The sequence below is a fragment of the Mustela putorius genome, unplaced genomic scaffold, assembly GCF_011764305.1.
Source record: "Mustela putorius furo isolate JIRA1106 unplaced genomic scaffold, ASM1176430v1.1 tig00003845_pilon_pilon_pilon, whole genome shotgun sequence".
NCBI lineage: Eukaryota > Metazoa > Chordata > Mammalia > Carnivora > Mustelidae > Mustela > Mustela putorius.
In genome coordinates, this window is record NW_025421998.1 from 93535956 (window position 1) to 93560484 (window position 24529).

Consider the following 24529-nt stretch of genomic DNA (forward strand, 5'->3'; position numbering starts at 1 on the left):
TGTGCCAAAATACTGAAACTTATGGCACTCTCACCTACTGAATCAGAATCTTGAGTATAGAACTCAAAAAAACAATCTGGCCCTTTCAAATAAGATAGCAGAGACTGTACTTAACAAAAGACTTCTCTACATCATTGCAAACTGTTCTACTGAGCCTTAAAGTTCTCAATGTAAACAATGTTATAATCAGAGAATTACAATTTCATGACCCATACCCATTAATTTATCCATTCTTCTACTCTGTAATAGTCTTCAAAGTTACAATTCAACAAAACCACACATACACTACAGAGTAAAGCAAGCCCAGAGGCACCTGTGCCTGGTAAGACAAAGGCATATCCGATTCATGGAAAAAATAGACAGCAGATGTGACCCCTAGTATTTAGCTATTAAAAACAATGTATCCTAAAAATAAATTTCCATGTCAACGGAACAAAGCTGTTTATAAATAAGAAGGAATGTGGAGGTGTGGGGAAGACAAGAGGAAGCTTCAGCAAGTCAAGAACCAAAAGCCAGGAAACAAGGCCAAATGAATGGTAACGGGCGACTAGGAAATGAGAATAAACTAGGAAATGGAAGAAGGGAAGAGCTCTATCCTTAGAATCCCAGAAGTTGGGGAAAATGAACAGATGTTAGAGGAAACTGATCCAAGCAAAAATGCAAACTAAAAATTAAGTGGAAAGTCGTGCAATTACGGAAGGAAAAAATGAAACAAGATGGGATCGGGAGGGAGACAAACCATAAGAGACTCTTAATCCCAGGAAACAAACTGAGGGTTGCTGGGGGGTTGGGGGTAGTGATAGGGTGGCTGGATTATGGACACTGGGGAGGGTATGTGCTATGGTGAGTGCTGTGAAACGTGTAAGCCTGATGATTCACAGACCTGTACCCCTGGGGCAAATAATACATTATATGTTAATTTTTTAAAAAGAAGATATGAAAACTTTAAATCAAATGATGGTATAGAACACATGATGCGCATAGATGGAAGTGGTATAAGAGGCTGAAAAATTATTATTGTGAACAAACTAGAGCAAGCATATAGGATGAATTTCCAAAGATGATGAAGCAGGAAAAGGAGCATTGCACAGACAAGAATGAGGCGTTGAGAATTGGGAAACCAAATGTAAGCAGAAGGAAGGAAAGAGAACTTTGAGCAAAGTCAACGGAATAACTCACGTTATCTAATCAATTACAAAGCACAGTTATTATACTAAATAGTATCTCATAATTTGCAAAGTATAATAAAGGTGTTATTTTATACAGTACAACGCCAAATACTAAATGGAATAAATTTTCCCTAAAAACCGAACGTAAGTAATTTGACCAAGTGGTAAGAGGCTGAATATTGCAAAAACAGGCCGAGAGAAGGAGAAGCCAAAGCGGGAAAAGTGAAAGGTAAAAACTGGGACAAAAAGGAGGACAACAGAAAGAAATCAATCAAATCTATTTAAAAATGGGTAGGAAAAAATAAAGAGGTGTGAATACACAATGGAAGACTAACCAGAAAGTGTCTGTAATGCAAATGAAACCTGATGGAATCCTGACAGCTTCAGGATTCAGAAAGTAAGGAAGGCGCTCCAAAGCGTCCAGACGGACTTGTAAAGATAACAGATAACAATGTTAGGGAGCAGCAGAATGATCCAGACGACCTGAAGGGAACTAGGGTAAGAGAGGTGCAAAAATGGTTTTAAGTAGAAACTAAGGCTAGAAGGCTGGCAGGTCCGACAACCGGCAAAAGAGCGGAGCAGCAGATGCGAATGGGTTGGGGGGAGGGTTACCACTCAGCGACAGAGCACAGAACTGGGGGCCTGACACCGGGATAAAAAGGAGAACGGAAACAGTGGGATTTAAGGCTGAACAAGTCAAGATTAAATCACAACCAACCGCTGGGTAAAACAGGTGAAGAGACATCCCCCAAACAAGTGGAAAAGTGGAGGGGAGAGCAGCGGCCTGAAAAGGGGGACATCAGGGAGAGAGGAGGGGTATGATGCGCCCCATCACTCCCGTGACCATATAATAATTCCAACAGCAACTCAAGCTGGGGTCCCGGCCCCGGCTACTAACCTACATCTTTTCACCTGGATGCCGCCACCCTCTCCTACCCCCCACCCCCAGAATAATGAAAACATCGAAGAGACGAGAGCCTGGCTACCTTCAGCCAGCCGTGACCTTCTCGGACCAACCCTGAGTCTCGCCCCCTACTGATAGCCTCCTGCTCAACCAATGCTGCCCGAATCCCCCAAGCTGGGGTGCGAGTCAGGGAAACCCCCCTGGGCCACTGTGTGTGTTTACGTAGCGAGGAGCTGCATGACGGATAGGAACAAGGCGGGGATGCCCATCTCCCACCCCGCAGAACCCAAAGAAGGATGTGGCTGAGCGCACCAGAGCCCCCACCGCCACCTCGTTCCCCCAAAAAACACCAGCCAGCCGAGCCCAGAGCTCGGAGGTGTGTAGGGTGCGCCGGCACTCACCTCCTCGGGAATGGCAGGGTCCGCAGCCGAAGAGGCCGCGGCGCCGGCGCCGGCCTCGGGCTCCATATCCCCGTTGAACAGAGCCTGGCCCTGCTCCGCGCCGCCGCCGCCGCCGCCGCTCAGCGCCGCCATCTTATAACCGAGAGCCGGGGCCGGAGCGACCGCTGCTGGGCGGGGAGGGGGAAGGGAGGCGGAGGGTGGGGGGGGGGCGGGGGGAGGCGGAGGCGGAGAGCGGGGGGCGGCGGGGAGGGACGGCCGGGGCGGCGCCGGCGGCGGGAGGGCTCCTGGGCCACCTCAGGAACCGGCCCGCGGCCCCCGGCGCAGCCGAGCCTGAGGGGATTGGGGGAAGGACGCTAGGCGGGGGGCGGGGGAAGGGGGCGGAGACGACTAGAAGTCGCCGCGGCAACGGCGTCACCCCCGTGTCACGGCCGTGACGTCACCCGGGGTGCGTGACGTAATCGTAGGAGCGCCCTCGCGCCGTCGTCAGGGGAGGATTCCTTCCCCTCCTGCCCACCGTCGCGCGCGCACGTTTCCTCGGCTCCGCGGTTTCCATGGCTCCGATTTCCTACTTCATTCTCTTCTCGGTCTTAAACCTGTTCTGTAATGTGGGATTTACTAGAAGAGCATGGGTGGTGTTGGAGGAGAAGTTAAAATCCTAGAGGGAGGAAGACGGGAAAGCCCATGCCACTTGTGTTTTTTTCCATTACAGCGAATGTGTCATAAAAATAAGATTTGAAACCCCAAGGTGGAAACATTCGAGGAGAATTTCATAGAAATGTATTTAAGGGCAGCTAAATCATCAGAATGATTTTTGTATCCGTCTCATTAAAGGATCTGGCCTGTTAAAGAGGGTCTAAATGGAAGTCTAAAAGCTTATCCCCATCGTTGAGAAATAAAACGTTTTCTTTAAGTGTGTGTTTCATCTTCCAGTCATTCTGGAAATGGAAAACTTTCCATATGCTAGTGCCTGCACAAGGCACAGCATTCTAGACATCTGGAGCATCAAAACTTTAATAATTTTTATTTTCAAGATAATTATTCAAAACATTTTAAATACTAGGTGCCTCGCATGAACAGAATATTCCAAGGTGTTAGCTGTGCAAAATATGCATCAAAACAAGAGAGGGGTTCAGTTCCCTTTGTCAGGCCCAATTACAGAATGAAATTAAGGAAACCCAGTTCATTATTAAAAATACTTTTATCTTAAAGGAAGAGGGAATATTCAGGGGGAAAAAAATGAATGGAGAATAGAGGAAAGGAATATAACGGAAGTTACTGTGGGCTCCTAATGGTGTACAGTTTTAATCACCAAAGTAACATAAACATCAAGTCATGAGAAGCTTTGAGTGAACTACATTTTTTCTTCCCATGTGGAGGGAAGTCACCAGTGACCTCCTTACAGTATTCACCATGATTAAAGAGATCGAAAGCTGTCCTACTGACTCCTGAAGCTGAATGTCTGCATATTGATAGAGTCACTGTGAATCCAGGTACTCTAGAGATAAGGCATTGTGTGTGAGGCTGCTTGATTAATCAGAGTACTAATATTTCTCTACAATGAAAAATGGAAAGTAGAGACTATCAAGTGGGCATGATAGATTTGTTAGCATTGTTGTACCTTTTTCTTCCAAGTAGAAAAGTCTCCTTGAAGAACTAAATATAAATCAAAAAGAGGTTTGGCCATAAGAGACTCTTAATCTCACAAAACAAACTGAAGGTTGCTGGGGGAGGGGGTAGGGAGAGGGGGTTGGGTTATTGGGGAAGGTATGTGCTATGGTGAGTGCTGTGAAGTGTGTAAACCTGGCGATTCACAGACCTGTACCCCTGGGGCTAATAATACATTATATGTTAGTAAAAAAAATTTTTTAAAAGAGGTATGGCAAAAGAAGAGTAAATGAAAACTATTGTAAGGGTTAATGTCATCAAGCTATACTAGTCTGAAGCACTCTTCTTTACTGTAAGGACATACTTCTAAAATGACCAAAATAGCACCATTAGCCAGTCGTGGCACCTTTTACCCTTGATTTTATCAAAAACAACTTGCAGCACTTTTATTTCAACGGTCCTATTTCATTTTTTTTAAATCAGACACTAAAAAATTATGTCATTATGATACTTCCTCATAACATTCAAAGTTCTAAGATTTGTTTTCATTGGTTCCATTTTAAATTATAACCTTATCAGCAACAATCTGTAGCTCATATCCTACATAGTTATTTCTCCATAGGATGACTGATCTCATCCATTTAATAGTGGTTCTTCTTAGCTTCTATTCACTCAATATTTTCTGCCCTTGTCTTTAAATTCTGGATATATCTTATTTGATTTCCCTAGGCTATTCTAAAGCCCCTACAGGATCTGGATGGGAAAATATGGAAAAGACATAAACTTTGGAATACAAAGATCAGTATCAACATGCCACATCTTGGCTGTATAATCTGAAAGAAGGTAAGTTCGAATCTCTGTTTGTTGTTGTTGTCTTAATCTATAAAAAGAAGGTGGTAATAATGTCAGCCCAACCTGCCTATGTTTGATCATTGCAAAGATCAAACATAGATTTTCCTTTAACAAAATATGAATACCTTCTTAGTCAGAATTCAGACAAGGCATAGCAGAGATGGCTTGTCTCTGCTCCATGAAGTCTAGGATCCTTAGCTGGGAAGGCTCAGTGCCTGGAGGTGTCTCAGTGGATGGAGACTGGAATAATCTGGAGGCATATTTCCTCATATGCCCAGAGATTGAGGCTGGTACCTCAGCTGGGGCAGTCAGCCACAATATCTAAGCATTCTTTCCTCACGTGGCTTGAGCTTCCTTATAGCATGATTGCTTCAAAATAGACTTCTTACAAGGCAGGTAAGGGCTCCAAATGCTAGTCTTCCTCTAAGCAAGGTGAAAGCTGTATTTCATTTTATGACCTAGCCTCCAGAATCACACAGTATCACTTCTGTTGCATTTTATTTATTGATTTATTATTTTATTTATTGATTTTTATCTTATTTTGTTTATTTTGGATATAGTAAGTCATTAAGTCTAGCCCAAATTCAAGGCAAAGGCGTATAGATCCTATACGGAAGAAGTGTCAAAGAACTTACAGTTGTATTTAATTTACAGACACGTTGTGTTTAGAATAAAGAACTAGCTATTCTAGAAATAGTTACTTATCCTCACCTTCTCCAGAGGGGATTCTATACTCAAATTCTCCTCCTTTTTATTATTAGGAATCAACAAGACCCATCTCAGTATAATAATGAAGAAGCCTTTACCTTCTTTCGTTAGCTTCTTACCACTGCATGCAAAAATAAATGCAGGTCAAAAAAAAAAATAAAATAAAATAAATGCAGGTCCTTGACCATAGAATACAGCCGGTCTTCTCTTGGGTACTTCATGCCCCTGCAAATCCCAGTGCTTCCATAGGCAGGATGCTGTGCTGAAACTCTCTACCCAAAAATATAGTATTGTGTTCTTGGAGCGTGTAATGGGCCAAGCCAGTTTGTGATCTGCACAGAAACAGAAAAAACACCTCCTCCTTGTGCTATGGTGTATCATATGGGCATCAAATCAGTATTATCTTGCATTCTAAAGTTTTATAGTTTATTTTTTAATACATCTATTTTTTAAAAGATTTTACTTATTTATTGTCAGAGAAAGAGTACAAGCAGAGGGAGCAGCAGGCAGAAGGAGAAGTGGGTTCCCTGCTGAGCAAGGAGCCTGATGCAGTACTCCCAGGACCCTGGGATCATGATCTGAGCCAAAAAGCAGATGCTTAACTGACTGAGCCACCCAGCTATCCCATATGGACAGTTTAATCAATGCAGTTCTTTTAGGTTTTGTTCACAGTCCCCTTATGCCCTTAGGCATTCCTGTATTCACAGGAAGCTAAATACACATCTAGGTGAGGAGCATCCCTCAGATCTTTTCTCCAGTTAATGTCTGGGACACCAAGAAGTCTTGCTCATCTATCTGACTCTCTTCCAGTTTATTTCTGACTTGTGTTTCTATCTTGAATCTTGCGTTCTAGTAGATACTGGATAGTCCCACTCATCATCTGGACCTGCCCAGTCAGGTCTGATCTACATTAATGTGGTCAACTCCTAGAAAACAAGCAAGCAGCTTCTAGGAAGCTTCTACAGCTCCAACCACATTCAATGATATATAGCTGATTACAATTTAATGTTTTCTTTATGAATCAAGGTCATCATGGTGAATTACACATCTTGTATTAATAGAAGGCTATTCTCAGAAGCTATTTAGGTATGAATAGAAAATAAAATCATAGAGTGATGCAGGGCAGCCTTCCTGCCGAGAGATACTTGGAATCTTCTCAGTGGAATTTCAAACTCTATCCAAATGTGATGGGGACCTCACTAAAATAATACATTAAATGGTAACTTTTTTTTTTCTTGACATTGAATTGAAACCCTCCTTTTTATGATATCTATATTCTGGTCTGTTTTGCCTTTAGAGGAACACAGGATAAGTCTATTTCTTATTCTGTGTAACTGCTTTCAAATATTTGAAGGGAGTTCTGTTTCCTTTAGTTCTTCCTCAAAGCATTTTCTCATCTTCCTGTGTACTATTCAATTTTCCTCTTAAAATGTGGTCCCAGAGCACCTCTGTGGCTCAGTCAGTTAAGCGTCCACCTTCAGCTCAGGTCATTATCTCAGAGTACAGGGATCAAGCCCTGCGTCTGGATCCCCGCTCAGCAGAGACTCTGTCCCTCATCCCTCTGCTGCTCCCCCTGCTTGTGCTCTCTCACTCTCTCTCTGGCAGAAAAATAAATAAAATCTTTTAAAAACAAACAAAAAAAAAACCATGGTCCTTCGCTTTGAACACCATTTCAGATTTGCTCCAACTGACAAAGAATAGAATCTCTGATTGCAATAATCTAGGACCCATGCTTTTGTTAATAAAATAAAAAATCATACCAGTACCATACCAATTGGTACCAATAGGTACGAATAATGGTACCTATGCAGCTTGGAGTCAACAAAAAAAACTTTGTGGTTTTTTTTTTTTTTTTAATAAAATACTATTGCATCAAGTCTAGGTTTTCTCTCATCCCCTGTTGTCATGTCATGAATTAGGCACTGTTGTCATCCCCTCTACTGAACTCACATTCCTCAGGATTTTTTAATTCTTGAGGGAAGACTTTCCTTTTAGATTCATGAAATGTATTAGATATTATATTTCTTTCTTTCTTGAATTTTGAAAATAACTGCTTTATTGAGATATAATTCACATATCGTATGGATTTAAAGTAGATAACTCATAGGGTGCCTGGGTGGCTTAGTCATTTAAGTGCCTGACTCTTGATTTCAGCTCCGGTCTTGATCTCAGGGTCTCAGTCTCAGGGTTATGACTTCAAGCCCTGTGTTGGACTCCACACTATGGGTGGGGCCTATTTAAAAAATAAATAAAAGTAGACAATTCACTGTTTTTTTCATTTTTTAAAATTTAAATTCAATTAGTTAACATATAGTATATTATTAGTTTCAGAGGTAGGGTTCAGTGACTCATCAGTCTTACGTAATGCCCAGTGCTCACTACATCATGTGCCCTCCTTAATGCTCATCTCCCCATTACCCCTCCCCCCATTCCCTCTCCTCCAGCAACCCCCAGTTTGTTCCCTATGATCTAGAGAGGAGAAGGGAGTTGGGGGAAATTGGAAGGAAAGGTGAACCATGAGAGACTATGGACTCTTAAAAACAGTCTGAGGGTTTTGGAGGGGCGAGGGGGTGGGAGGTTGGGGGAACCAGGTGGTGGGTATCGGAGAGGGCAGGGATTGCATGGAGCATTGGGTGTGGGGCAAAAACAATGAATACTGTTACGCTGAAAAGAAATTTAAAAAAATTTTTTTAAAAAGAGTCTCTTTTGGTTTGTCTAACTCTCTGGTTTTGTCTTGTTTTATTTTTTTCCTCCCTTGCCCTATGCTCCTCTGTTTCATTTCTTAAATTCCCCGAATGAGTGAAAGCATATGATAGACAATTCACTGATTTTTAGTATATCCCTCGAGTCAGGCAACCATCATCAAAATTAATTTTAGAACATCTTCATCACTCCAAATAGTACCCTAGATATTATATATTTTTAAAGATTTTATTTAGGGCGCCTGGGTGGCTCAGTGGATTAAGCCGCTGCCTTCGGCTCAGGTCATGATCTCAGGGTCCTGGGATCGAGTCCCACATCGGGCTCTCTGCTCAACAGGGAGCCTGCTTCCCTCTCTCTCTGCCTGCCTCTGCCTACTTGTGATCTCTGTCTGTCAAATAAATAAATAAAATCTTTAAAAAACTTAAAAAATTAAAAAATAAATAAATAATATTTGACAGAGATCACAAGTGGGCAAGGAGGCAGGCAGAGAGAGAGGGAGAAGCAGGCTCCCTGCTGAGTGGAGAGCCCAATGCGGGGCTCCATCCCAGGACCTTGATCATGATCTGAGCTGAAGGCAGAGGTTTAACCCACTGAGCCACCCAGGCATCACCCCTTGATATGATATTTTTAACATTTACCAAGGATATTTGTATCAGTATGTTATTTCATGTTATAACATCTTGCTTATACTACTCTTCGTGTGTTAATAAGATACAGAGTTCTTTGAAATATTCTTTGTGAATTTGATAATTTGGATAATTAAAATTTTTTAAGTTTGATTTTATTGCATGTTACAGTAGACTATATACAGTATGCTACCTTTTGGCAAGAAGCAAGGGGAAGCTGTATATATAATGAAAAGAGCACCTGATAAGGAATGAGTAAGAATGTATAGAGGAGAATGAGACTTCTCTGAGTATATCTTTTAAGATAGTTTGACTTTATGGGACATGTGAGTAAGTGAATAAAAGTAAAATCTAACCAAATGAACCTAATGGTATATCACATTCATATGCAACCACACAGAAAAAGTGATTAATTCAAGCGGCTTTTGAATGTCATTTTCTGAATATAGAGTATAATGAACTTATGCCATGTTAAATTAGCTAAACTGGCACCATTTATCAGAAAGAATCCTCTTCCATCATGTGTGACCTGCTCACTCACTCCAAAATATATCCCCTGAGATGGTCCAGAGCAAACTGCCTTCACCAGTGCTGTAAGATAATGCATTTATGAGGGGAACTCTTAGAGCGTTCTGCTGGCTCTCATCGGTAAGCCAGAAATAACAATAATTGCTACCATTTCTATGGGATGCATGTTTAACTCTATGATGATGGGCTTCTCCTGCAGGACCCCCATCACTGACACTGTAATGACAGCCCAAGGTAGCAGCAGTCTGACTTGTTCTGCAGTCCCTCCTCATAGCTTCTAGCTCAACCTCACAGATTTCATTTTCGCCTTGTTTCTTCCACTTTACCTCTGTCTTTCTCTTCCTGACTGTCTGGCTGAAGATTTTCTGGATCCAGCATCAGACCCACAAACACCAGCCTCACCTACACTGTTTAACCAGCTCCATGGTTGCCTGAGACCAAAGCTCTATAATACATTCCTTTTTAAAATATTTTTTTAAATTTGTTTACTTATTTATCTGAGAGAGAGAGAGAGAAAGAGAGAGAGAGAGAGCACAAGCAGGGGGAGGGGCAGAGGGAAGGGAGAAGCAGACTCCCCGCCAAGCAAGGAGCCCGCTGTGGGACCCTGTCTCAGGAAGGACACTGGGATCATGACCTGAGCTGAAGGTAGATGCCCAACCGAATGAGCCACCCAGACGCCCCTCTGTAACACATTCTTATTATTTATGTATCTTAACACTTTTTCTTCTGATTAACACTTCTTACTTCTTCTGTTCTTGGAATATGTTCCAAGAACAAAATGCACTACAAATGATTCTTTAACTTTATTAGGAGGCTTATTATTGGTAGTGATATTGGTTTTGTAATTTTTTTTTTGGTTATGTAATTTGAAACAATTTGTATTTATTGTGGAGAGAACAAATGAGTACATATGATGATGTTGGGAATCAAGGTTCTTACTATAGAAAAGGTTAGAAACAGATTACGAACAGAAGTTGAAGAAGAACCCTGTGATGCTAGATTTGAATTGTAATAATTGTATTAATACAAGATGTAGAGAAAAATAATGTGTCTGTGAACATGTGTGTATGTATAGTTTAAGAAGAATATATACTAGGGACACCTGGGTGGCTCAGTTGGTTAAGCAGCTGCCTTCAGCTCAGGTCATGATCCCAGCGTCCTGGGATCGAGTCCCACATCGGGCTCCTTGCTCCGCAGGGAGCCTGCTTCTCCCTCTAACTTTGCCTTCCACTCTGTCTGCCTGTGCTCGCTCTCGCTCACTCTCTCTCTGACAAATAAATAAATAAAATCTTTTAAAAAAAAAAATTTTTTTAAAAAGAATATATACTAGTTATTATACAGAGAAGATGATAGAATTAGAGATGTACACTATATAATACATATACCATGTAAGTATATATAGTTATAAATGCTTAATCTGTATCTGTATTTACATTTATACCTACATATAATATATATAGGTATTTATATGTGTACTATATATATATGGTGTGTGTGTATACTTAAATATATAGATGTAGATATAGATTAGCTCTGTGCACTGAAGAGGTGCCTGGGAGTTATCAGTAGATATACTGGTGCCTGGTTCTTGATTTTTGAAATGCCATTCTCCACTATAAGTAATAAGGGCTCCTTTGAGAAATGGCTGATTCCAGATCTGGGGCAGGAAATGTATAAACTGAGCTTGTACAGTACGCACCTGGTGTACTTCAGAGCAAGGGCATGATAGAATTAAGAAGAAATCACCATTTTGCCACTGCCAGTGTAATAATTACTCCAGGTGGGGACCATTGATAGTTGCTGAAACTCTTACTGGGTAAAAGAGTGTCGGGGATCAGGGCAGTCCTGTGGTTTCATAATGCTACCACACAGACCTCTCACTAATTATAAAAAGGGAAGCACATTTACAATAGCAGTCCCTCCATTAACCAAGCTGATGGGGGATAATTCAACATTATGCGACAAGTCCTGATGTGGTGCACATTCTCTGTAGTATTGGGGCCAAATAATGTTAAACTGAACATAACCATGAGGAAACCATCAAATCCAGAATGTGGGAGATTAGAGAAGACAAACAACTCTAACTCTTCAAAAATTCAATATCATGGGAGCACCTGGGTAGGTCAGTTGGTTAGTCATCCGACTCTTGATTTCAGTTCAGGTCACGATCTTGGGTTCATGGGATTGAACCCCATGTCAGGTTCTGCACTGGGCATGGAGCCTCCTTGTCCTGCTCCCTCTACTTCTCCCATCCCCATCTCTAAAATAAATAAATAAAATCTTTTTTTAAAAAGATTTAAAAAATTCAAGATTATGAAAAACAAAAAAGTCAAGGGCAGAAAGTCAAAAGAACTGTTCCACATTAAAAGACATTAAAGAAAAAAAAGATTAAAGAGCTTTAGCAACCAAATGCAATGATAACTGAATACTGGATGAGATAAACTAGAAGAGACATTTTTGGGACAATTGGGGAACTTAAACATGAGTTATATATTAAATAATAATTATGAATGAATGTGAATTAATGTTGATATCCTTATTTTTATAAGATGAATGGTGAAGTGTTTAAGGCTGAAATACTGTTATATCTGCAATTTACTTTAAGATGGTTCAGAAAGAAATGGCGATAAAGAAAAGGCAACAATTTGGGGTGCCTGGGTGGCTCAGTGGGTTAAAGCCTCTGCCTTCGGCTCAGGTCGTGATCCCAGGGTCCTGGGATTGAGCCCCACATTGGGCTCTCTGCTCAGCAGGGAGCCTGCTTCCCCCTCTCTCTCTGCTACCTCTCTGCCTACTTGTGATCTCTGTCAAATAAATAAATAAAATCTTTAAAAAAAAAAAGAAAAGGCAACAATTTATTGACAATTAGGGAATCTAGATAAAGGATATGGTCATTTGTAGTATTATTTTGACTTTTCTGTATATTTGATATTTTTTTAAAATATCAAAGGGAGGAGGGGTGTTTCTGGCTGGCTCAGTTGGTAGAGCATATAGCTGCTCTTCCTCTCAGGGTTGTGGGTTTGACCCCCATGTTGGGTGCAGAGATTACTTAAAATTAAAATCTTTAGGGGTGCCTTGATAACTCAGTCTGTTGAGTGTTCAACTCTTGATTTCCACTCACGTCATGAGATAGAGCCTCATGTGAGGCTCTGTGCCCAGTGGGAAGTCTGCTTGAGATTCTCTCCTCCTCTCCTGGTGCTTTCACCCTCATTCTCTCTCTCAAATAAATAAACAAACAAATCTTTAAAAAATACATAAAATCTTTTATAAATGTTGGAGGAAATTTCTTTTTTATTATATAAAAGCAGTGCATACTTACAATAATAAAACATTATCATCAGTTTCCAAAGGAATGTTTTTTCAGGCAATTAAAAACTTGCTAGTCATCTACTACTATTAATATTACATTAAGTTTTACCTTCTTCGTAGCTTTATTGTCCTCTTACATAGGATTATTCCTGAGAAATCTAGTTTTATAATGCTTTATATTTTCTGATATAGTGGACTTAAACCTTTTTGTGTCATGATTCATAGATGATAAGAAAAATTTTTGGTGTGTCTCATTCAGGTTTTAGTAAGATCCTATAATGTATCTCTACATATCAGATAGGAATCTTCTCTTATCTTAAATGTTGTTATATTACTCTACATATGTATTTGTAATACATTTTTATTATAAATATTTGTAGCAACACCTCTCCTGGTAACTTCTTGTTCTTAAGATATATGGTGTCTCATAGTTCATTTCTTCTTCATTTCTTTCGTTCATTCAACAAATACTTACTGGATACCTGCTCAGTGCCAGGAAATATGCTAAGCTTTTATGTAATCTGAATAATGAGAGTCTCAGATTTTTTGTTGGTTTGTCTTAACATTTACCATTGTTCTGGGAGAGCCTTGTAGACAGTAGACTGTTTCTTGTTTTTTGTTCTTAAGGCAAATTGGTTATTTTTTATTTATTTTTCAAAGAGAGAGCAAGAGAGTGACTGGGAGGGGCAGAGGAAAAGGGAGAGAGAATCCTAAGCAGGCTCCATGCCCAGTGCAGAGCCCAGCATGAGGCTCAATCCCATGACCCTGAGATGTTGAGCTGAGCCTAAATCAAGAGTCGGAGCTTAAACTGGTTGAGCAACCCGTGCTCCCCCACAGTAGACTGTCAACGAGCAAATATCTAACAGTTCCCAACTGTTACAGACATCACAATGATCACTGTCATGTTTAAGGTCTCTAATGCTGATGTTCGAATCTGTGTTTTGCTTTATGTCTTCTTCTGAGATACAGAGACCGTTCTGTAAGATCTTGCTTCCTAAATCACAGAGGAAAAAGAGGCATTAAGACATGAACTCTCTAACTCCCCCCAACACAAACTTCTATGCATATTTTAACCATTCTTACCTTCTTCCTTACCTGACAGCATGAGGTGCTGCTCCTCTTTCTATATTTGATACTGTTAGCTGTTTACTTTTTCTTGAAAATCGCTAATGCCTGAGATTTCATGATCCCACACGCTCCCGGTTCTTCTCAAAAAAGGTCAGTTCTTTCTTGGCTTCTTTTTGGGTTCAGTTTTCACCATTGGGAGCTTCACTGGGGAAAGACGACTCCATCCTTTGCCCATTTCTTTCCTCACAGAACTCCTTTACCCTTGTACCCATCCCATAGATTTTATTTACAATGATGATTTCTAGATATGTAGCATAGTCTAGATAACTCCGCCTGGGCTCAAACTCTAGTATCCAACTTCCTACTTCAAGTCTCTACCTAAATGTGTCACAGGCGTTACAAACTCCACAGATCCCAGACTGAGCCCTACATTCCCCACTTTATGCTCTAACAGCTGCTCAACCTCTATTTTTCTTTTTTAATTTTAGTTGGTGCCACCACCTTTTGACTTTTTTATTTAAAAATAAATACGGGGGCGGGGGCACCTTGGTGACTCAGTGGATTAAGCCTCCACCTTCAGCTCAGGTCATGATCTCAGGGTCCTGGGACCAAGCCCCTCTCAGACTCTCTTCTCAGCAGGGAGTCTGCTTCACCACCTGCCTCACTGCCTGCTTGTGATCTCTGTCTGTCAAATAAATAAATAAAATCTTTATAAATAAATAACTAAATACGGGGGTACCTGGGTGGCTCAGTTGGTTAAGCATCGAGTCTTGATTTTGTCTCTGGTCATGATCTCAGAGTTGTGAGATTGAGCTTTCCATCAGACTCTGCACTGAGCATGGAGCCTGCTTAAAATTCTCTCTCCTCGAGGTGCGGGGGCAGCTCATTGGGTTAAAGGCTCTGCCTTCGGCTCAGGTCATGATCCCAGGTTCCTGGGATTGAGCCCCGGATCTGCTTCCATTCTTCTCTCTCTGCCTGACTCTCTGCCTACTTGTGATCTCTGTCAAATAAATAAATAATTTTAGAAAATGTTAAAAAAAAGATTCTCTCTCCTTCTGCCTCTCTCACTCTCTCTCTCTCTAAAAAACAAAAAAAGTTAGAAAAATGATAAATACTAATCCCCACCCCAAAAACAAGAGAACAACAAACTACCTTTTGGGGGTGATAGATATGTTTATTACCTTGTTTGTATTATATCCGGGTGTATGCCTATGTCCAAGGAACTCATCAAAATGTACATATTAAATATGTGCAACTTTTTGTATATTAAATTTATCTCAATAAACTTTTTTTTAAATTAAAGAAAAAGATAAATACTAATTTCATATTCTCTGTTACCAATGTAACAAAAATCTTTGAGGTAATCCTTGTAATCTTTTTAAATATTTGAATCCAGTTACTTTTGAAGTTTTTCAACAACAGATTGGCAAATGTATGTCTTTTCACCTTCATATCTTTTGCATGTTGGGTGTCCTCCTCAGAAGGAAAACTGGATTTTTCCTTTTTAAAACTCTTTTATTTATTATTTGGTTACCTTTTAAACTTTTTCTTCCAAGATCTTGGGTTTCTGGTTTTGGCATTTGCCAGGATTACTTCTTGCTCTGTTATTATAATGAATCAATATTGGGCTTAGTCAAATGTTAATTTAACAATTTGATAAATATATTGATATATAACTGTGTGTATATGTACCTGGGTGGCTCAGTTGGTTAAGCTACACTGCCTTCAGCTCAGGTCCTGATCCTGAAATCCCAGGATTGAGTCCCCCAGGATTGAGGGGGTCTGCTTCTCTCTCTGACCTTACACCTCTCATGCTCACTTGCTCTCATTCTCTCTCTAACAAATAAATAAAATCTTTAAAAATAAAAAATAAAGTTTGTAAGCAGGCGACCGTGGGTGGGGGCAGGGCCACAGTGGTGGCAGATGGCCAGGCTGGACTCAACCAGATGCTATTACTGCTGCTGATTTACAGAAGATTAATAATCTAGACAGTAGCTTCATAATATTACTCCACCTTCAGAAGTTTTTCGGTCTATAGATCCAGACTAAAACTCCCAACCTTGTATGGAAATGTGCTTAGAGATGTCTCTAGCTAAAAGTGAGTAAGCTAAAGATTGACACAATAAAGAAATTTAAAATGCTGCTGCTTCAAGAACTGGTGGCTGAGTATTGAAGCATTCAGGGTGAGGATCACCTGTCTTCATAACTAGTTTATTTTTACTGGGTCTGAAGGTATCTACTCCCTTCATTGAATTGCCATGCCTGTTACAAGGTGTTTGTGAGCAATAAACACTATTAAAGGTTTTTTAATAATGTGGAACTGAACCAATTATTTCAAGGCCATTATAATTTCCTCAAGACACTTGTCCTTGTAATTTGACTTTGCTGGATGTTGAAAACTTGAAGTAATGGGAGGTGTAAAATCAGTTTTCCTTTCTCTTTCCCTGAAGATTTATTTCACTGGGAAGTTTACAGCATATAGTTAGTTACACATCGTTGGGTATGATTTATTTAATTATCCTCTGTGGGAAATAAAAATTAAAAGTTATGAAGTTGCATTTCTAGAATGGGTCTAGATATAAAGCAAGTGCCCCATTTTTTCCATCTCAATACATTACGTACATACATACATATATAAAGTTACAATTAAAATAACCACAGATCTTAAGTGTTCTGATTTAGTTATGTGTTTCTTTGCCCTTTTGGATGACAGCTGGAGAAGATACATGGAGATGTTGGTGCATTATGCATGGAGGTGAATTATACCTACCACTTGCTTATTTCTGTGGCAAAGAAAGATTTAGTTAGTGGGAGATAGTGTTGAGAGTTGCTTAAAGGAGATGAAGAATGAATGGGGGGAAGCTGATGGGATATTTTGGTGAGAGTCTTTTTGTGGTCCTGGGCTTGAGAACCTGCAAAGCAAAGTCCTATGGATGTGGAGAGCAGGCCTTTCTCCCCATATCTGCACAGAATTCAGCCTGTTTTGGCAATGTGTAGACAGTGACTCTGGGACTCCCAGTGGGCTGTGTCTTTGGCATGAGTAGTGGAGAACCTGCGAAGGGCACCCTCAACAATAGCATGAGTTGTTCTCCTTCAGACAATGTCAAAGACAGTGGACAATGGCCAGGAGCAATTGAAACAGAAGAGGAAGAATATAGTAGATCCCAAGTGGGAACTGGTTTGTGAACACCTGGAAGGTGCAGGGTCGACATTACATTATTGCAGGGACACCATTCATATTTTGTTCAGTATAAATCTCAGTTGTGCTTCAGGGAGTAACGTTTACCCAGGACACAATATCAGTCACACCCCCTGGAATTGGGCAATGTGGCTGCCTGGTCCTGGGAAGCATTCCTTTTGGAGACTCCCAGAAATAATTACAGGCTTCTATACATGGGCTGCTGAGGTTCAAACTATCAACTGGTAGGGACTTAAACCACTGTGATTTTGAATTTTCAGTTAATATGTCTTCATTTTAGTCATATGGTCTAATAACATTTGGGAATCCTAGCTGCTTGATTTCATACTGTTCTTGTCAGATATTGCTGTGTTCTCTTATAGCAGAGGCCCAGCTGGAGTCTAAGCAGTGTTCCAGATTCAGGTGTATTTGGAGGACTGGTGGGACATGCCTGCCAGTAGCCCATTTACATGAGGGCTTGGAATGACTTGTAGATGGGTTAAGGTCCATGAGCCAGTGTTGCATAGAGTGATTCTGGTAATAGTATATTATCTGTATTTAGATTATTCTCCATTCTTGCAGTTTTTACTCATACCCGAATTTTGAGGTAAATCTGCAAAACGGTCACATTTAATTTAAATCTGTTCAGTATGGAGTTGAAAGTAAACTCCAGTGGAAGAATCACAGTGTAGACCATTCTGTGGTGAGGCCATGCTATCTGAAGGAAAGAGTTATACATCTTTGAGAAACATTTCTTGGTGCATTACTGGGTCCTGATGGAGACAGAATATCTGACCATGGAGAACCAAGGGGCTGTGAGTCCAGAAATGCTCACTAAGGGTTTTATCAGTCCTGCCAAGTTATAAAGTCAGATGGGTCCCGCAGCATTCCATCAAAAGATTGAAATGGTATATTTGATATCAAGCTTGAACAGAACCAAAAGACAGAAGCAGGTAGCCTAGACCTTTATGTCACCCACCACAATTACACCGCTACCCCTCTCTCCACTCATACCTATGGCCATGTTGTAGGAGAAGGTTCTGTAAAACCAGCTAAAGAAGGAAGGAAAGGCCCAAATTTGGCTCATGGATGTGTCAGCTAGGTACACAAGTAAAAACTGAATATGTATATGGTTGCATTATGTCCACATTTAGGGATGGCCTTAAACAATTGTTGGCAGGGAAAATCTTCCCAGCAGGCAGAGCTATGAGTGGTACAACTGATTACCCACTTTGTGGGGAAGGGAAAGTGGGCCAAGATGAGAATATATGCATATTCTTGTGCAGTGGTCAGTGATCAGGGCCCTCGGATGGAAAGCCTGTCAGATTGGATACAAGGAAATCTAGTGACAGGTCTTATGTATAGACACAGGAGAGTTGGCACAAAGTGTGCAGGTCTCCATATCAAATGTTCATGTCCTCGAGGAAGCACTCGCCATGGATAAGACATTCAACAGCCAAAGAGACCAAATGATTAGGCCAGTCGATGTCAGTCAGTCTACATCATAGGACGTCCCAGGGCTGACACATTGGGCACATGAGCAAATTGGCTATGGTGGCTGAGGGTGGGGTTATGCATAGGCCCAATACTTTGGCCTCCCATTGCCAGGGCTATTCTAACTACTGCTGCCAACCGGTCATCTCAGAGGACCAGCAGAGAACCCCAGATGTGGCATCATTTATTGAGGAGACCAATTGGTTACTTGGTGGCAAATTGACCACATTAGGCATCTTATTTTCTCCCTCAGTAATATCAAAAATACCTAGCAATCTCTCAAAGCCAACTGATAGAGCTCTATTTTTTTTTTACAATGGAACAAAGCTGAAGAAAATACCCTTTAATGTGTAATCTTACTCATTGATGCTTTTACTCCTATGAGATATAAAGCAGATGTGACATTACTTGAAAAAGGTACAGACAACTGTAATTTAAATAGATACTGCCAATTGTTTATAAAAAAAAAAGCCTCTAATGCATGCTATTTCCACCAACAAATATGTGAGACTCTCCTTCTCCATACATTCTTGCCAATGATGCATTATTTTGACAAATAGATTTAAAGTGATATCTTCTTAATAAGTACATTTCTTTAAGTACATTTCCCTGACCACTAGCAAGTTTATGATATTTTTATGTGTTTATTGGCCATTAGATTTTTCTCTTCTGTGAATTGTCTTCATATGTTTTGCCACTTTTTTACTAGTATCTTATTCTCTTTTGCCTAAGTTTGTAAGAACTTGTTATATATTATGGTTATTGAATATCTCTCCTCTTTATTATAAATATTTTCTTTGAATCTACTATTAGTTTAAATTATAATACCTCCTTCACATTTATTCATATGAAAGTTGAAAATATTTATAGAGTCATATATGTCTATTTTTTTCTTTTATACCTCCAGGCTTTCCAGTGTCTCCTGCCTATTGATAAAATATGTATTTTCCTCCAAGGATGGATTGATTGATTGGCTGGAGAGGGAGGTAGTGGGGGAGGCAGAAGAGAGGGAAAGAGAGAATCTTTTTTTTTTTTTAAAGATTTTATTTATTTATTTGACAGACAGAGCACAAGTAGGCAGAGAGGCAGGCAGAGAGAGAGGGGGATTCAGGCTCCCTGCTGAGCAGAAAGCCCGATGCAGGGCTCGATCCCAGGACCCTGGGATCATGACCTGAGCGGAAAGCAGACACTTAACGACTATCTTGTTTGCCATCTTTCATGGGTCAGTTTTGTTTATATAGGAAATCATCTATTTATCTACTTATCCTAGTTTTCAAATTGGCTGACATAAAGTTGTATGTGGTTTTCTCTTAGAATTCTTTTAATAACTCTATCTTTGGTATGTCTCCTTTCTCATTCCTAATCCTTGTTATTTCTTCCTAATTAGACTAATAAAGTTTTATTATTTTTTCTTTAAGGTTTTATTTATTTATTTGACAGACAGAGATCACACGTAGTCAGAGAGGCAGGCAGAGGGAGAGAGGGAAGCAGGCTTCCCACTGAGCAGAGAGCCCAATGCAGGGCTGGATCCCAGGACCCTGAGATCATGACCTGAGCCGAAGGCAGAGGCTTTAACCCATTGAGCCACCCAGGCACCCCAAGTTTTATTATTCTTTATGAAAAAATTGTTTTTTTGTTATCAAGAGAGAATAATTGGTTATAAGACAGCATACATTTCTCAATTTTTTTAAAGATTTTATTTATTTGAGAGAGAAAGCACACACGGGCAAGTGAGGGAGCAGAAGCAGAAGGAGCAGCAAAGGCAGAGGGAGAAGCAGGCTCCCCTGTGAGCAGGAAGCCCAATGTGGGGCTTGGTTCCAGGACCCTGGGTTCACGACCTGACCCCACAGCCACTTAACAGACTAAGCCATCCAGGCATCCCCTCAATTTTTTTTTTTAAGATTTTATTTATTTATTTGACAGAGAGATCACAAGCAGGCAGAGAGATAGGCAGAGGTGGGTGGGGAGCAGGCTTGCTGCTGAGCAGAGAGCCCTATGCGGGACTCGACCCCAGGACCCTGGGATCATGACCTGAGCCGAAGGCAGAGGCTTAACCCACTGAGCCACCCAGGCACCACCCTCAGTTGTTTTTGATGATGACAAGAGATGATGTATTTCTCCAGAAAAAAATATTAAAGGAACTTTTTAAAAAGCCACAAAAATAGGTAAACAGACATTTATATGGCAGACAGAAAATAATGGGGAGAAAAGTGAGAAATAAATATAAATTAAGTATAATTATCTTCATTATCGTTAATGGACTTCAAGTAACACTTTAAAATTAAATGTCTGTGCCTTTAACAAATAGTTGAGTACATTTAAGCAGAGGCACCTTGCAAAGACTACTCTTTACTTTGGGGGAAAAGTGCAGCCAAACTTCTGCTGGGAAAGAAAAGGTTTTCTCAGTTATCAAGGTGTCTTTTCTCAGTGTATAGTGGGAAGTAGTGCTTAGTTCTTCTTCTTTTGTTGTCAAAGACAGTTTTTAAATGAAAATACTTGTCATCAGCAGGTAAAGTAGTAATTTAAATGAAGGCAGTCCTTGTTTGAAGGAAAAACCTTGGGGTTTTTTTAGTTTTATATTTTGTTTTTGTTTTTGTCTCTGTTGGTTTAAGAGTACTGAAAAATATTATATATGACAGTTCACAAAATAATTGTTTGGGAAACGATAATTTTAAGTATAACTAATCAAAATAAATCCACTTCTGAGTGCCTGGCTGGCTTAGTTGGTGGAGCAGGAGACCCTTGTTCTTGGGGTTGTCAGTTTGAGCCCTGCATTGGGTGTAGAGATTACTTGGGGCCTGGGTGGCTCAGTGGGTTAAGCCTCTGCCTTTGGCTTAGGTCATAATCTCAGGGTCCTGGGATTGAGCCCTGCAATGGGCTCTCTGCTCAGAAGGGAGCCTGCTTCCCCCCCTCTCTCTGCCTGCCTCTCTGCCTACTTGTGATCTCTCTCTCTCTGTGTCAAATAAATACATAAAATCTTTTTTTAGGGGCACCTGTATGGCTCAGTGGGTTAAAGCCTCTGCCTTCAGCTCAGGTCATGATCTCAGGGTCGCAGGATCGAGCCGCGCATTGGGCTCTCTGCTCAGCGGGAAGCCTGCTTCCCTCTCTCCCTCTGCCTACTTGTGATCTCTGTCTGTCAAATAAATAAATAAAATCTTTAATAAAATTTTTTTTAAATCTTAAATTAGTCCCATTTTGTTTAAGTATTTACAGTTTTCTTATAAATAACACTACAAAATTCAAATATTTAAAGATTCTGGCATTTTTCTTTTCCTTTTTTAAAAAAAATTATTTATTTATTTGAGAGAGTGCATGCAAGCATGAGCAGGGTGAGGGGCACAGGAAGAAGCAGATTCACTGCTGAGCAAGGAACCCCACAAAGGGCTCAATCCCACGACCCTGGGATTATGACCTGAGTTGAAGGCAGGTGCTTAACTGACTGAGCCACCCAGATGCCCTGGAATCTGGCATTTTTCATTGTTGCAATGCAAGAAATAAAGCATATATACATAGAGTAAACTAATATTATTAGTTTAGTTTTATTATAGCTATTATATTTGTTTGTGTAGCTAAGTACCAGTTTCGTAGAGAAGGTACTGAGAACAAAACTCAGAATAATTAAATGCACCTCCTAACATATTGCTGTCATCATCATCAATTTATGCTAATTCTGATCTTTTATTTTTGACATTTAATAATTACCATTCATTAATATATTAATTATATGCCAAACAGTAAAATAAATGATAATACTCTTATTTAATCTTCCCACCAACACTGTCAATATGTATCCTAACTATTTTGCCTAATACCTATTTATATCATTGATCAGAATACCTATAATGTTTCTCAGGACTCAGTGGAGTAATGGAACAAATTTAGTGTCCCTTTACATTCAATATATCATTTGCTCCTGAAGAGTAGCTTGATTATGCAATGCGCCAGTGAGTTGTCACAGCATTCCTAATGCAGAATTGAAAAGTACACAATTCTTTCTACATATACACACATACCATATCACCACTTCTCCTTTTTTTTTTAAAAAGATTTTATTTGTTTATTTGACAGAGATCATAAGTGGGCAGAGAGAGAGAGAGGGGGAAAAGCAGGCTCCCCACTGAGCAGAGAGCCTGATGTGGGGCTCGATCCCAGGACCTTGAGATCATGATCTGAGCTGAAGACAGAGGCTTGACCCACTGAGCCACCCAGGCACCCCCCATATCATCTATTCTACCTTTGACACATCCTTCTTATCCCTCAGCTCCTGCCCCTCCCCACCTTGTCCTCCTCCTCTTCTTCTCCCAACCCTGGAAGCCTTTCTCCCGTCCTTGAAGTCATCTTTTGTTTACCTTCTCAGTGTGAGAGTCATGTGTCTTGTTTATCAACATACAAGACACATCTGAGCGCATTCAACTTAATTACAACTATGATGACTTCTGTGCAGTTCAGGGTCTAGGCCTGTTCTCTACATGAATTTCCAGTAAACTCACCCAACCCCCCAAACTGGTTCCTCTCCTCTCCTAGTTTTAAACATCTCAGCAAATGAAAGGATGTAATTGAGCAGTCATCCACCCAGTTATTCAAACCACAGACTTAGAAATCAGCCTTGATTCCTCTTTTTATCTCTCCTCAGCATCCTAACCATTACCTCTACCTCCAAATCTTTACCCCCCAAACATATTCTGAATCTACTTCTCCCATTTGTCACTTCTCCCACATGTGTCTAAGTGATCACCATCTCTTACTTAGATACTAATACCATTCTAAAGATCTCCCTGCTTCTACTCTTGCCACTTTCTGTTTCAAGTTTACCTGACATCTGGATGATCTCCAAAAATGTAAATTATTTGATCTCACCTTCCTGCTCAAAACTGTCCAGTGGCTTCTTAAGGCATTTAGAATAAAACCCAAATGATATACCCTGGCCTAAAAGGCTCTACATAAACCAAACCTGCATTTATCTCCCATCTCATCTGCTCATCTTCCATCCCTTTCTCTAGTGTGTTTCCTTAATAGTTTTTTTTTCACTTGCTTACTTGTGCTACTATGTGTGTGAGCATTATGGTTTACATAGCATTTAATAATCTAGACCACTACATATCTATTCCAGAGGGGAAACCTTTTTGGACAGTTGGCCATTAAAAATTGAGAGGAAACCCATACATCTGTGGCCAGTTGATTTTAGACAGAAGTGTCAAGACCAGGCAGCTGGGAAAGAATAGTTTTTCAACAGATGGTACTGAGACAATTAGATATCTATCTACATACAAAAGAATGAATTTCAGCCCCTACCTCACATCATATACAAAAACTAACTCATAATGTATCAGAGGCCTAAATGTAAGAGATAAACTATAAACTTTAGAGAAGGAAACATAGGAGTAAATATTCATGACTTTGGATTACACAGCAGATTTTAAATATGATATCAAAAGCACAAGAAACCAAAGGAAAAAAACGATAATTCATCAATTGCATCAATATTAATAACTTTCATGTGCAAAGGACACTACCAAGAAAGTGAAAAGACAGTTGTCCAAATGGGAACTGAATGGGAAAAATATTAGCAAATCATATATATGATAAGAGTCTAGGGTACAGAATATCTAAACAACTCTTACAATTAATAAAAAAATAACCCAATTAAAAAGGGAGCAAAGAATTTGAATAGGTATTTCTCCAGAGTAGATCACCAAGTGACCCACGAATTTCCAGCAAGCTGGAACATATGCAAAGATGCTCAACATTATTAGCCATTAGGAAAAATGTGAATTAAAACAGCAATGACAGGGCGCCTGGGTGGCTCAGTGGGTTTAGCTGCTGCCTTCGGCTCAGGTCGTGATCTCAGGGTCCTGGGATCGAGTCCCGCATCGGGCTCTCTGCTCAGCAGGGAGCCTGCTTCCCTCTCTCTCTCTCTGCCTGCCTCTCCATCTACTTGTGATTTCTCTCTGTCAAATAAATAAATAAAATCTTAAAAAAAAAACAAC

At 40.3% G+C, this 24529-nt stretch overlaps 1 protein-coding gene across 5 annotated transcripts in view; it reads right to left on the bottom strand.

Annotated features, from left to right (window-relative positions):
* Window positions 1–2824, bottom strand: part of BRAF (B-Raf proto-oncogene, serine/threonine kinase) — a 177808-nt gene extending 174984 nt beyond the window's left edge. For 3 of the 5 annotated variants that reach the window (XM_013049714.2, XM_045063071.1, XM_013049713.2), the window contains exon 1: window positions 2475–2824. In XM_013049714.2, the coding sequence (XP_012905168.2) occupies window positions 2475–2606 (132 nt within the window). In that variant the 5' untranslated portion in view covers window positions 2607–2824. The remainder of the gene's footprint in view (window positions 1–2474) is intronic. The other 2 variants (XM_045063072.1, XM_045063073.1) reach the window with 2 other exon arrangements.
* Window positions 2825–24529: the final 21705 nt, after the last annotated feature.